General features: G+C 39.4%; 1 protein-coding gene across 1 annotated transcript in view; it reads left to right on the plus strand.

Moving 5' to 3' along the window:
• The window catches only part of POLA1 (DNA polymerase alpha 1, catalytic subunit), a 377795-nt gene that overhangs the window by 77011 nt on the left and 285192 nt on the right, over positions 1–15592 (plus strand). Inside the window, exons 20-25 of the mRNA XM_087726535.1 lie at positions 5764–5939; positions 9131–9260; positions 9607–9720; positions 10104–10203; positions 10755–10879; positions 13867–14016. Coding sequence (XP_087582661.1) covers positions 5764–5939; positions 9131–9260; positions 9607–9720; positions 10104–10203; positions 10755–10879; positions 13867–14016 — 795 coding nt within the window. The remainder of the gene's footprint in view (positions 1–5763; positions 5940–9130; positions 9261–9606; positions 9721–10103; positions 10204–10754; positions 10880–13866; positions 14017–15592) is intronic.

The raw sequence follows: 15592 nt of genomic DNA on the forward strand, positions 1-15592 counted from the left end.
CGGACCTCAAGTTCACCTTCAGAACGTTGCAGTCCCTGGGTATCTCCATTAACTTTCCCAAGAGCCACCTCTCCTCAATGAGGATTTTGCACTTGGGCTCGGTGATAGACTCCACCTCGGCACTGGTGCGTCTATCCTCAGAACGGCTCTCAAGTCTTCAGGCATTAGCACGGCACGTCTGTACAAGTTGGTCAGCTTCCATCCTGATGTTAGCACAACTCCTGGGGAAAATGGTGTCCTGCATAGGGATCGTCCCGTGGGCCCAACTGCATTCCAGAACACTCCAGTGGGCGCTCATACTGTACCAACGCATGAGCAATTCCCCCTTCTCATCTGTCTCTCTCCAGAGCTCCGCTGATCCCTGAAGTGGTGGTTATCCCCATCCTTGAACTGGGGGGGGGAGTTCTGGGAGCCGAACCGCGTCTCCATCACAACGGATGCCAGCCTCTTTGCCTGGGGGGTGGTAATGGGGTCTAGCCTGGTGCAGGGTCATTGGTCACAGTTTGACCTGCGCCACAGCATAAACTGGCTGGAATGGAAGGCGGCCCGCCTAGCCCTACTGCATTTCAGGGACTCCATCCGCAACAGACATGTCCTTTTATTGACGGACAATGTGGCAGCCAAGGCCCACATAAATCGACAAGGGGGAACTCATTCCAGGGGCTTATGGCTGGAGGCACACAGACTGGGACTATGGGAGAGGAATCTGTCATCTATCCTCTCGGAACACATCTTGGGCGTGGCAAATCATCAAGCAGACTGGCTGAGCCGAGCCACGATAGACCACAGCGAATGGCAGCTGGACCCAGCAATTTCCCACAGAATCTGCCTTCGCTTCGGCTCTGCACAGGTGGACTTGTTCGCCAGCCCGAGCAACACCCAGCTTCCCCGCTTTTACTCCCGCTTCCCAGCACGCAACACCGAGGGGACGGACGCTCTTTGGAGCCCGTGGCCCCCCGGGCTTCTCTATGCCATTCCGCCCATCCCTCTGATCCAGGGGACCCTGAGAAAGGGCCCATATCATTCTGGTAGCTCCTTATTGGCCGAGACGGCCCTGGTTTGCCGATCTAATCCAGCTATCCCTATCTCCCCCATGGAGAATTTGTTGGTGTTTTCTGACCATCTTTATTCAGATCCTTACTGTTTAAGGCAAAGAAGTCTGCTAATATGGGGGCCAATCAATCAATGCAGGAAGCAGCACCAGGGTCAGGAGACCTGGCAGATTCTCTCGTCTCAGAACCTGCAGTGGAGAGAGACGTGGTTCTGTCCCCCAGGCTCTGGATGTAGTGCAAAGGCAGTACCCTATCCCAATAGGACAGACATTTATATAACATGGGCCTTGATCTATCTAAGGCCCTAGAGGTCCCCATAGTTGGCCCCCCCCATGGTGCCATTGTCAACATAATCAGTCATGGCGGGTTCTCCAGAGGAAGCCATCCAGCTGGAGGACAAGAGAACTGAACAAACAGTGAAAGGTCACCAGGCTGCTGCCTGGACTGTAAAAACTTCCACAATGGCCTTCAATGGAGCTTCATTGCTCTGGTTGAAGAAACTACAGGAAAGGATCCCTCCAGGTGATACTAGGTCACATCAGGATATCAAAGGCCACAATGGAATTCAATGGAAAACAGCGTGATTCACATCCAAGTCCATTGCCTCGTTGGTAGCTAACAAACTTCTCCTATGCCAGTGGCAAGCAGATGCTAGATATAAGTGGAGACTGGCCTCCGCCCCCTTCATCGGGGAAATATTGTTTGGGGACTTCCTGCAACCAATCCTGGTTGAGTCCAGGGACAAGCGCAAGATCTTGTTGTCCCTTTCCCAGCGAGCAGAGACTTGCCCGTCACTTTCGTCGCTCGCCCTTTCGAGGGTTGGATGGCAGATTTGGCCTTTCCCCACCACAGAGACAATTCCCCAGACGGGCAACAGCAGTGCAGGTCAGGTAGGAGTGGACAGTGTTTCTCACCAATGAAGTTCTCCAGAGGTGGGGGAGGTCACCCCTTTTGACATCAGAAGTGACTGCCTAATGGACCTTCCCATTGGGGGTTGATTGGCATTCTTTGCCAACCAATGGGAGGAGGTCATCACAGATGCCTGGGTCAAGGAGACTATGAAACTCGGCCTCTCCTTGGAGTTCCTCTCTATCCCCCCCGAGGTGCCCCATATCATAGGATCGGGAGAAGCGGCTCCTCGTGGAATTGGTAATACAACATCTACTGGCTATTCAGTCAATCTAGCTGGTTCTAGAGGAGCAGGGTCGGGGTTTTTACTCCCTCCTGTTCATTGTTCCAAAGGCCTTGGGGAGTTGGAGGGCAATTCTAGACCTCAAATGTCTGAACCGTCACATTGTCTACCAATGGTTCAAAATGCACTCCCCCAGACCATCTTGGAGAGCATCAGAAGGGGTGACTTCCTCATATTGGTCGACCTCACAGAGACATATCTGCACGTGCCCATTCTCCCTGCCCATAGACAGTTTCTCAATTTCTACCAAGCAGGGAAACCCAACCAATACAAGGCATTGCCCTTTGGCCTGTTGTCCGCCCCCAGAGTGTTCACCAAGCTGCTCGCAGTATTAGCAGGGCATCTTTGCACCATACCAGTCAGGATCCAGTGCTATCTGGCTGATACCCTTATTCAATCCAGATTGGAAACGCAGGTGAAGAAAGACCTGGAACTCACACTTCAGGTTCCCCAATATCATGATTTCTCCATAAACCTGCCAAGAGTCATCTTACCCCCACAAACCAACTGCTCCATCTGGGGGCAGTCATAGACACCATGGAGTGCATGCTTACCTCTCCCAGGAACACTAGTCTAGCCTGCGAGACCTGACAGATTGCATAAGTAGAGAATGTGCGATTACACTACTCCAGCTTGCCCAACTCCTGGGGAAGATTGTGTCCTGGTTTTCTATCATCCCGTGGCTTGGTTTCACCGCAGGTACCTTCAATAGTTCCTACTACCGTATCAGAGGACTGGCAGGAGCTGCTTGTTGGAGAGGGTACAGGTCCCACCAGAGGTAATCCGGTCTCTGGGGTTGTGGATGTCCCTGCCCATCAGCAGAGAGAGCTGGAATGCCTAACATTAACAACAGACACCAGTCTCTTTGGCTGGGGAGCACACTTGCAATCACTGATGGTTCAAGGACAGTGGTCTCAGGCAAATCTGAGCCACATCAATTGGCTCGAACTCTGGGCAATCCACCTGGCCCTTATACAGTTCAAGGACAGTGTGAAGAACGAGCACATTCTGGTTCTGACAGAAAACATGGCTGCAAAGGCCCACATCAACCACTGGGTGGTGGTGGTGGTAACGACACCCATTTTAGGTCCCTCATGCAGAAGGCTGAACAGCTGGACCTCTAGGTGGAGACACACCTTCTGTCCATAATGGCAGAACGCTTTTCAGGGGTGGCAAATGTACAAGCGGACTGTCTCAGTCGAGTTTCAGTCGACCACGCAAAATGCACCTGAACCTGTTCCAGTTCCAGGAACTGACAGAATGGTTCGGCCTTCTGGTAGTTGATCTATTTGCCACCCCAGACAACAGCTATCCAGGTACTATGCCAGATATGCGACGCCAGGGGTAGAGAGAACAGATGTGCTCTGCAGTCCACGGCACCAGATCTACTGTATGCCTTCCCTCCTCTTCCACTGATTCCGAGGGTAATCAGGAAGATGCTCGAGGAGGAAGCGAAGCTCTTACTCCTGGCGCCCCACTGGCCCAGAAGACCTTGATTCACAGAGCTGGTGAACCTTTCGGTGACTCGTCCCTGGAGAATCCCTCCAACTAGCATCTCCCTCAGCCAGGATCTCTGGTACACCTGGACCCACAGTGGCTCCAGTTGACCTCCTGGCGCTTCAGCAGAGGGTTCTGAGTGGGGACAATCTTTCCTCCAGGGTCATCAGGACAATTCAGGCATCTAGACCCGTGGTGGTGAACCTATGGAGCAATATTTGCTGGCAAACAAGCCATCAGCTCTGGTGCTGAAATTACCCAGCTGATTTTTGACCTTCTGGAGGGCTGGGGGAGGCCGTTTTTGCTCTCCCTAGGCTTAGGAAAGCCTTTGGAGCCTGGGGAGGGTGAAAAACAGGTCCAATGGGCCAACCAGAAGTTTGGAAATGAACTTCCATTTGGCCCTTTGGGCCTGTTTTTTGTCCTTCCCAGGCTCTGGAGGATTTCCTGAAGCCTGAGGAGGGCAAAAACGGCTTCCCCCAGCCTCCTGGAGGCCCTCCAGAAGCTGGAAATAGATTGTTTCCGAACTTCCGGTTGGTTGGTTGGGGTCGTTTTTCACCTCTCCCAGGCTTCAGGAAAGCCTCCGGAGCCTAGGGAGGGCACCCCCCCCCCCCGCACTCATGGGGAATTTTGTGTGTGCATGCGCAGGTGGGCAGGGTGCATTGAATTGTGGGTGTGGGCACATGCGTGCTCACACCTTTACAAAAAGGTTAGCCATCATTAATCTAGATGGTGTTCAACCAACCAAATATACGATGCCATCTGGAGAGCGTTTTGCCATTGGTGCTCAAAAAAGGATCTCGTTCCTACAGAGTTTACCATATCTCAAGTACTGAATTTCCTCCAGGAAGGACTGGATGACAGGTTATCCCCCAATACTCTTAGAAGGCAGGTAGCGGCCCTGTCTTCAGTTTTGGTGTGTGAGTCCTTGGATTCACTGGCCCAACATCCTTTGGTCTAATGGTTCTTAAGGGGAGCTATCAATCTCAACCCCCAGGTTATTCACAGATACCCCACTTGGGACCTGTCCAAGGTACTGAACACCCTCGCAGGGGCCCCTTTGAACCTTTGAGAACTACCTACCTTCACTACCTTACGTTTAAGATGGCGTTCCTGGTGTCCATCACATCAGCCAGGTGGGTATTGGAACTGGCAGCCTTGTAGGTTAGACAAGGCCTCAGTGTGTTCCACTTGGACAGGGTGATGTTGCGACTGGACCTATCCTTCGTACCAAAGATACCTGGTTCCACAGGGTTCAGGAACTGGTGCTGCCAAACCTTTCCCCTCAACCAGTCCATTGGCTGGAACAAAGGTGGCATACGCTGGACATGTGGAGGGCTATCTCCATCATTATGGAGAATGGGCATTGGTCTTACCTAATACGCCTGTTCTCTGGGAGATGGAGATAGCATCCAGCCCCATCTTGATCGGAGTCCAGTCCTGGGTCTACGAGGACCCTTTTCTTCATCACAACATGTCAGTCTGCTGTGACGCCTTCGTCAAAAAGCTGGAGGAACTAGCAGAGGAGGCATGTCATCACAGTTTGCAGACTCAGTCCAATTGGATGACAGATGGTTAGCCCATTCCTGGATGCTATCTCCACCTCCTAGAGAAGATAAGAGTAGCGCCCAATTTCATTTCTGATGCATTAATTGACTGGGTGATTATAATATTTGAGTTTTGAATAATTCAATGCTTATTAGTATGCTTGAATTCTTCTTGGAACAAAGAAATGTTTATTAAATAAGATTACTCATAGTAAATATATTTTATTTCATGAAAAATAATGTGTAACTGGTGGGATTTTATACAAATGCTTCCTCTTGGATTATGGAACCAAACACATAAATTATAGCTGTTTGAAACCATATGATTTTCTCTTCAGTGTTGTGACAGATGACAATTCAGATAATTTATTGACCTAGAGAATCATTTGTAATTTATGTAACTGTGGCAACTGGCTCAAGTGAAATATCACCTGGAACAAGCTCTTAATCTATATATATATATTTCTTCTTTGTTAAGGGTCGTAGTGGATTTGCTGAGAAGAATGCAACTTGTGGTCGAATGGTTTGTGATGTAAAAATTTCAGCAAAAGAGTTGATTCATTGTAAAAGTTACCATTTATCTGAACTTGTCAGTCAGATTTTAAAAACAGAAAGAGTAACAATTCCAGCTGAAGAGATACGAAATATGTACAGGTATGAATCTGGATCAGACTTGGGTATTTTATGGCCTGCAGGCCACATCTGGCTCTTTGACTGTCTCTGTTCATACCTCAGGGTGGTGGTGGCGGCAGCACCTTTCCTCTCCAACAATCTCAGTTTCTCATGTGGCCCCTTGGGAAGATTAATTACTCGTCACTGGTCTGGATATTCATCATAATATCACCCAGTTGTAAGCAGTGGATTAAATAAGCATTGATTTAAAAGGCAAAACCACATGCATTACCAGATATGAAGAACCTTCTAAGACGTGGGTGTCAAACTCGATGGCGTCATGTGATGTATCATGATGTATCGCGATGTTCTTTGCTTATGTGGAGCCAGAGTGGGTGTGGCCTGCATATGATGCATCTGTCCTGCAGGCCGCCAGTTTGATACCCCTGTTCTAAGATATGTTCTGATCTCTGTAGCATATCCCTGTGGTATATGAATGCCTTAGAGATTCAGAAAAAGAGAAAAACTGACTGGAGATAGTAACTTTTTGATTGCCCATTAATGTCATTGGAGGCAGGCCTTCCAACTTCTACATTATTAATCTCTTTTCATAATCCTTTATCTTTTTTTTGCATAATTCTTTTGAACATAAATAGCATTTCTTTGTGCCCTATGTTTACTATCCCCTGCTAAGTAATATTTAATATTTTAAAATTTATTCATTATTCCATCATAATTTCAGTGTTCCAAATATGTAGGGTAACTAATAACACCAAATATTAACAGTGTTTAATCAATTTTGGGAATCTATCTCAAGACTTTTGTAATTTCTAATTTTCCTGTGATCGTGGAGACAACAGCCAGACAGGGTTTACTCCGTCCAGTAATCAATTGGACTAAGTCTACACTTATGATGTCATCAGGCCCTTGTTGCTCCTCCCCAGTTGAGACTCGGTCCAAACCAGGACTAGCAGCGAGAATTGATCTCTCCTCCAAAATTTGCCTTTATAACATTCCTTGAAAATATTTCGCCTTTTCCCCCTCAGCTCTTTTGTAAATCTTTAAAAACTTATATGATCGTCTTCTACTTGTTGCTATTTTATCCTCTTTATTTCTGACTGCTTCCCTCTCCTTTTGATTTTTCCCTTCCACTGTTTTTTCTAACTCTTCCTCTATCTCTTGGATGTCATGTTCTTGTTTCACTCCCAGTTGTTGATTAGCTTCCATTACCTTTTCTGTATCTAAATAATCCTTTTTACCGTAGCTATCAGTTCTTTATACATCACTAAAGTCTGTGGAGAATCCATTTTATAATTATTTGTTAAGAATTATAAACTAATATTTCTATAATTCCAATATTTTAATGTTTCAAAAACTCCTGCTTAGTACAATTTCAAAAGTCCCAAATTTGTACCTCCTTCCCACACTTTATAATCTAAATTTCATAATATTTATACAATCTTGTAATTCCACAATTGTATATCTCCCAATTATCCAAATTTTAAAGGGCTAATTTGCTTTTCCTTTTTTTTCTTTTCTTCTGGCCCTCTCCTTCTTTTGCCTTGTAGAATATTCTATATTCTATTCTATCAAATATATTTAATAGTCCAATCCAAATTAGTCCACTAAATTTCTCCAATTGTTCAAATCTAAGTCCAATGTCCAATTTTAGCAAGGTTTAGTTAGATATTTGCAAGTTGATTCCTTTTATAAGTCTTTAAATGTTCAAATCCAATTTAGCTCTCTAAATTCCTCCAATCATTTAAGTCCCAATCCAATAACCAGTTTTGGTAAAATTTAATTACTTGCGAGCTAGTTCCTTTTGTAAGTCTTCAAATGTAAAAGAAAAAGAATAAAAAACAACACCAATGTTCTCAAATTGTCCCAATCTCCTTCTAACCAATAGAGTCAAGGTCAAGCAGTTCGCCAGATGTTGTTATTTCTATTCTGTGTATTGGTCTTCATGTATATTGCATTGACTTTAGCTGAGTATGCTGCACCAATGGTGTTGTAGTGCTTCTTTTCTTCCAGTAGATGGCTCTCTTATTCCCAAATCACAGGTTAAACAGTCTGTCAAAACCAGATGATTGCTTCATAAATCCAGGGTTTAAAATCGCAAATAAACAGAATAACTTTTCCCTGACTTCTCTTTTCAAATTGCTTAATTTCCACCCCCCACCCCCAGCTTTCTGTATTTTTAAAATTTCTCTAGGGCTTCTCACACCTACTAATTTCTGGTCTTCTTCCCCCCCCCCCCCCTCCTTCCTGGTATATTCTTTCGCCACTGTTTTAAGTTTAGGAGATATCTTTTTACATTTTTGCCATTATATCCAGTCTGTGAGATAAAAGTTGGTAATTATCTCACCTGTTTCAATGTTCCGCCCATACACCGCTCCTGCACAATCTGGTTGTCCCAGCTTTGTGACTGCCATAAAATGGTGGATGTTCCTGCTGCCATTCGGAAGAGCTTACTTCAGACCTAATGAGGAACTTGCGGGTTCCTCATGGTCAGCAAAATGCCTCTCCTTCCTTCTCTGCTCTACAAGGCAGCTATGACCCATTGTGGGGTCCCCATGGGGTTCAAAAGAGCCTTTTTAAAATTTTTGTTTCTTGGCTGTAGGAATATCTCTACTAGCACTAATAAAAGTCTTACATAAAAGTAAGGAGAAGATCCCTATGAACTTTTTGCTGGAAAAAATACGCTTTCAGTTTTTGGATTTGATTATTAGAAAGGGTTGATTATGGAAAGAGAGAAACTTTGATGTAACCTTAGAGAAAGAGGGTAAACTATGTACATTAAATTGGAAATCACTTTATGTTTTGCTTTTTTCTTCTCTCCTATCTCTTTTCTTCTTTATTTTTTTCCAATTTTCTATTACTTTTGTATCTCTTAATGTGAACTTAAAATTTGTATTCTTTTGTTGACAAACATATATAAAATGTAAAGAGAAGATGTTTGTGTCTTGATTATGTTCAAATGTATGTTGGGGAGATACTTTTGTGCACTGATTTTACAGATAGTTTCTGAATAACATTTTCCTTGTTTAGAGGTTAAATTAATAGAATTAATTAACTATTCCTTCAGGTGGTTGAAAGTGATATTATTATTATTTTTTTAACTGGGCTTTCATTAGATTTTAAGCAGCAATTTAGGTTTATGTACATTCACAAAAAAATTGCGAATTTATTAAAATTGCCTCTGTTTTCCTGTCCTTCCACCCCCTTTATTATAGTGATACTCATCATTTACTTTACATGCTAGAAAACACATGGATTGATTCTAAGTACATTTTACAAATTATGTGTGAACTGAATGTTCTTCCACTAGCCTTACAAATTACTAATATTGCTGGCAATGTTATGGTAAGCCTTTCGTTTTTTAATTATTCAGTACTTCAATTATTATAATTTAGTTGTACGTATAGTCCCATTTATGAATAGTAGTTAATTTTTAGTAGGATAGATACAAATGAATTAGAATAGTTTGGGTATTACAGTGCATTTCTGACGCTAAACATTTTTAATGTAGATTCGTTGACTGAGCCATATTAACTTAATATGTTGTTACTTTTTTTGGTTTACTGTAAAGAATAGAAAAAATGGCAAGTTAGACATTTGAAATACAGATGAAGTAATACCATTTTTGATATTTTAACCCATGGTTTAAGTTATCCTACATAGCTCTTTTTTCTATTTTCATTTTTTTCAGTCCAGGACGCTGATGGGTGGACGAGCTGAGCGCAATGAATACTTGCTTCTTCATGCATTTTATGAAAAAGATTATATTGTGCCTGATAAACAACTGTTCAAAAAGCAGAAGCATGTGAGTATTTTTTCTCAGATGGTTTACATTTGCTGAAGGTTAATCAGCAGTTCTTGATAATTAAGTCAATCTTTTAATAAGTATTAGTCTTTGAACATTGGTACGCACTTGTGTGAGCTCATCATATGTTGACTACCACTATAGATTTTTGTATCTTTCCTTACCCATTTAATCAATGTCTTTGGTATGGAATGGTAGGAAGCCAGGTTTTCTAGAATTTTTAAAATAGTCTGAATATGTTAATGTGGAAAAACATGGCTAATCCAATTAATCATTCCCATTTTATCATACAGACCTTTATTAGCCATTTAAAAAAAAAATTCCTTGAATGTATTAAGCTTGAATTAGAGTTTACATTTTGTCCTGTTCTTATGTCTCATAAGTTGGAAGAAGATGAAGATTTGGAAAATGATCAGAATAAATCAAAGTTAGGACGAAAAAAGGCAGCATATTCTGGAGGTTTAGTTTTGGAACCAAAAGTTGGTAAGTTTGAGCATTAAATCAAGAAATAAAGGGTCTTGCAAAGTGTTATATTACTCATATAATATCTCATATAATATATTATATTACTCATATAATATCATTTATTAATATGTATTAGGATGTTTAAAGTGGTTGCTTATGCCTTCAAATATATTAGTGTTTGTGTATGCACAATTCTCCTAAAAAAATCAGATTTTTCATTCTTACATTTCACGTTTGGTGCTATTCTGAAGAACCTGAAAGATGTATCTTTGAGATGTATATATTATAATCTTTCAAATAGTGAAACACAAATAGTGAATTAGCATTTTTGTTGATACACATGGAGGAGTTGGTGTGCAACCACTGAAAATAGATTATTTTAACTGTTGCTTAAGTATGGGTGTTTTAGGTAAAGTCTTCTTTACCTTTTTTTCACTTTAAAGCAGGTGTATCCAACTTATGGAAGAATCTTAATAAAATTATTAGAGCGGGGTATAGCAAGAAATTTTTCATCATTGGACATTTCTGTAGCGTTACATATTATAATAGAAATTTGTCTCTTGTTTCAGGTTTATATGACAAATTCATTTTGCTTCTTGACTTCAATAGTTTATATCCTTCAATTATCCAAGAGTTTAACATCTGTTTTACAACAGTTCACAGAATGTCTTTCAGTGTGCACAAGAAGACAGAGGTGTGTGCTTAATATATTTTAATTAGTGATGGTAAATAAATGATATGAGATCAAGAATGAAATCAAGAATGCATTCATCATTATTTATTGTGTATGGTACTAATAATTATTAAAATCTCCCTTTTCTCCTTTTAACATTCATCTTTATATTCTATATTTATATTCTGTGTTGATATTCCTTCTGTATTTTCATTTGTATTTCTCTAATTTTCTTTCAATTTCCTGTGCATTGCCCACTTTCCTTTAGGCTGTTTCAGTTTTTCTTCAGTAACATTAAGTTTTTGCTGACAACTTTATTTTTTAACATTTTTTCCACAAATTTCCACAAATTTAGAGTTGTTTTTATTTCATTCATTAAATCTTCCTTTAATTTTTCTTCTTTCACTTCTTGTTTTTTGAAGGTAAGATAAAGTGTTATTTTTCTCTGTGGGTAATCCTACATCATTATGATTTTTTTCAATTTTAAAATTAGCTAATTTCTGTGAATAAACATCTTAATCACTGTTAGTCACAAGGGTTAATCTTAATGCATATCACTAATTCAGCTGTAAAAATAATCTGAAAATTTATACATTAAGAACATATTTATAGAAAATATTTTGATCATTTGCAACATAATGTATTTAGGTAAGACTATTTTATTAACAGTGGATAGTCTTCTTCTTCTTCCTCTTCCTCCTCTCCTCCTCCTCCACCACCACCACCACCACCACCACCACCATACTCAGTTGACTTTAGAAAAGAATCCTATAAGATGTGAAAACCTGAACAGTAAAGAGTTAATAAAAGCTCAAGTTCCATTGCTGCTACTATTAGTGGAAGGGAAGAGGGTAGGTATATGGGGTGAAAGAGGAGAAAAATGGAGGAAAACATTTTGTAAGGAGATATCAATCTCTTCGACATGGTACCAAATCTGTTTCTGAATACAAGAGATGTAGCAATTTGCGAATTACTATTACAGATTTTATAGTAAACAAACAATTGATCTGGAAAAGATTGAAAAATGCTTTAAAAATACAGAACAATTAAAATAATTTTTAATCTACAATTCCAACAATTTTTAAATCTACAATACAATTCCTGGTCATGAAGAGACATGACCCTCTATCCCTCAAGTCCATCCATGAAGACTCAAAAGGACACAAATTCAATCTAGCCAAGGAGAGAAGTGAAGGAGAGAAAGGGAATTCCTGGAAGACTGGTTTTCCACTAATAAATAAAAAAACAGACACGTTGACATCGACCAAATCTACCAGCCACTTAGAATGAAAGAACAACATCAACCACCCTAACCCAAAGGCAACATTAAAAGACCAATAAAGAGCCATGCTGCAAACAAAGTTATAACTTGACAGATCACAAAGAGTCAGACCACATCGCACATAGCTGAGCAAATCAAACTGAAACCAGACCATGACATCATCAGAAGATATCCGAACAACAACCACAACACTAATTTGCATCACACAGATGTTACTAAAAACCAAGGACTATGACTACAGCCAGCCAATCACACAACCTGAAATCAGACCAGGACTCAGAAAGGTGTTTAAAGGCCAGTGCTCCCCCAGACAAGCACAATCCAAAGCACACAGAAGATGTCTTCTTGAATGGGGACGAAACGCTTGCAACCAAATTGCCAAGCTCGGAGCTAAAACCAACAATATAACTCAACCCAAGATATTCAGACATTTCCATTAATCTATAATTGCAAATGAGAAAAACATCAATTAAAATCTGAAGTTTAATTAAATGCCAGGATCTTATAGTATTTCTGGAATATATTGTTGGACATTTCAAGAAATTTTGCCTAACTTTTAAATCAGGTAATGAATGAAATTCAGAAGCATGAAAAACTCACCACAGAACAAAGAACTGGATTTATGTTGATTTAGAAAAAATTGACTCCCCCAAATAATCAGAAGTATTTCTTTAGCAAACTTACATTGTAAGGTCTTTACTGCAAAATACTCAAAGAGAATAAATGACTTTTTTGCCCAGACCAGATGTATTTAAAAAATGAATGAGATACAACATTAGATATATTCTGCTGTTGACAAGAGTTAAAAAAAACCCACAGAAGTGCCATTATTTTTCTTGATGTGGAAAAAACGTTTGACAATTTGGTATTATTAGTTTATCAGAATATAAAATACAAAGAAAAATGAAAATAAAAGGAAACTAGGGGAGGGGGAAAGGGAAAAAAAGAATGTGAGGTAGAAAGCAAAAAAGAAAAAAGGGTATTGACTTCCAACTCTTTTTAGCATAGTAGAAGAAAATAAACATTACAGCCTCAACTTTTTACTTCTTTACAATAATATATACTAGCCATTTCTATAACAACGAACCTAATAGCTTCCAAAACTGATTTATCTAATCAGTAAAACCAAAATCAACATTTTTTTCTTTATACATAATGTTTGAGTAATTACTAAAGCTTGTAAAGTATTATTGAAAGTATATTTGAAAGTATGCCAAGAAGAAGAACATTCAGGTAGGACCAACGTTCCTTTTACAAATATTTTTAAAGAAAACTTTACAATTTTAAAATGAATGTTAAAAAAGTTTTTTCTCTTTGAGATTAAAGAATCTGAAAGAGTATAGTGAATGTTGCTAATACAAATGATATAAAGATTAAGTGCAAGCAGAAATATATATTATTTTCCACAAGAAAAAAAAAGTAGAGATGGTTAAATTGATAACTTCATTCGAAGAAAAGAATATATTTAATTTTGTTTTTATTTGGAAAATGCTTCTGGATTTTGTGCTTGTGATGGAATTTAACATTTTGGTCTTTCATGCTGGCAGTACTGAAAAAGCTGAATTTCAACTCCATTTTTAAAAACTTTATCTTATCTTGTTCCTTTCAGTATAGTGCACTGTTGACATTAACTTTGATTTTTATTCTTAAAATACTCTTTATCCAAGAAAAGTTGTGATATTTAAAGTATTTTGATAATATTTATGTCAAACCTATTATTTCACAGGATGGTGAACAAGAAGAAATACCTGAATTACCTGATTCATCTCTAGAAATGGGAATCTTGCCTAAAGAAATTAAGAAGCTTGTTGAGCGAAGGCATCAAGTGAAACAGCTGATGAAACAACCAGACTTGCATCTTGACCTTTACTTACAGGTATAAACCTCGCTAATGTCATTTTCCAACTTGTTTGAAAGCAGACTGCGAATATTTGGTTTAATATAATATTAAATGTTATCCCAGGATAAATAACTATTAAAAGAAGCAAGAAAAAAGTATCCGTTATAATGTCAATAAAATCAGTTGTTGAGAATTTACATTTATATTTTGATTACTTTTCAAGTCCTCCATTTTATATCATTTCAAATTTCTCTGTAAGTACATAGCTGTAGAAAAAAAGACATCCTCCCTCTTAATGAACGAAGATTTGATCAGGTTCAGCTTACACTACGAGGAACATAGAGTTTTTAAAAAGTTTAAGATAAGAGGATTTTGCCAGAATGTACAGTGATGACAATAATGGCATATAAAATTGACAGACAAAAGAAGGAAAACCAACAATAGCTGGCAAGAGGGGAAGAATGGTTGGTGAAGTATGATGTGAGAGTCCTTGTTTCTCATTCTGAATGGTTTATTGCCTAGTTTACAATATGCAGCTATTTGGAATTTGGAATATCTTTAGCTTCTGTGCAAGTCCACCACATATGGTAATATGAACCCGGTATCTGATGACATTTCCAACACTTTTCTGATTTATTCCTGAACATTCTTGCTATTGTCGTCGGGGGTAGATTTCACCTGTAAAACATCTTATACAAATTTTCTTTATATGCTGTTCACATTGTCATTTTGTAATTTTGTGATCACAATTTCTGCCACTTCTCTAATTCAATTCCATGCCCAAAATTTCCCCACAAGCTATCAGTTCCTTTGACTTGTTCTTCTTCTAACTTAACCTCTAGTAAGTGTCCATAAAGTTTTTAAATTACTTTTTCATCAGTACCCATCAAAATTTTATTTAACTCAGTCATTTTATCATAAAAACCTTTCTCTTTACGATTCTAGATTGTATTTGCACATATGAAAACCAATTCATCTTTATACCTTCCTTTTCCAGATCTTGCATAGATTTAAGTTCACACTCTGTATTCAATATTTCACCATATCTGTTTGTTCCTTTTTGTATATTATTGCGTATGAAAATGCTTTGATAGTTGATAGCCAGACTGAAATTTTTAAATAATATTGTCTTTTAATCTTCTCCCAATTTAGTAGCAAAGCCTCCCATAGGTAATGTCTTCTAAAATACCCCTGTGTTTTAGTTCCCTTGTACCATAAAAAGGGATGCCATCCCAACAATAGATCATGTCCTTCAAGAATCAATCTAGTATTCCTTAGTGTTATCCATTCTTTAACCCACCTCAAACTTGCTGCCTGATGATATAGTTCCCAATTGGGCAGGCCCAATCCTCCTCTTGTTCTTGCATCTTATAACAATTTTAATTCTTGCCACAGTTGTTAAATGAATCACTGCAGTTATTAAGTTAGTAACCTTCTGCTTGTCAGAAGATTACTGTCAGACCTGCTTCACTCAAAGCTCAAGAAAGATAATCCCCAATGCCAATGAATTAAAGAAGAGGTACTTTTACTAAGTTTGAAATGATAGCAGCGAAAGCAAGGCAAGATCTCTGATTCAAAATGCATGAAGATTATACACATTAAAAGTTACCCC

The sequence above is a fragment of the Thamnophis sirtalis genome, unplaced genomic scaffold (genome assembly GCF_051295495.1).
Source record: "Thamnophis sirtalis isolate CommonGarterSnake01/CBP01778 unplaced genomic scaffold, rThaSir2_p1.2 scaffold_12, whole genome shotgun sequence".
NCBI lineage: Eukaryota > Metazoa > Chordata > Lepidosauria > Squamata > Natricidae > Thamnophis > Thamnophis sirtalis.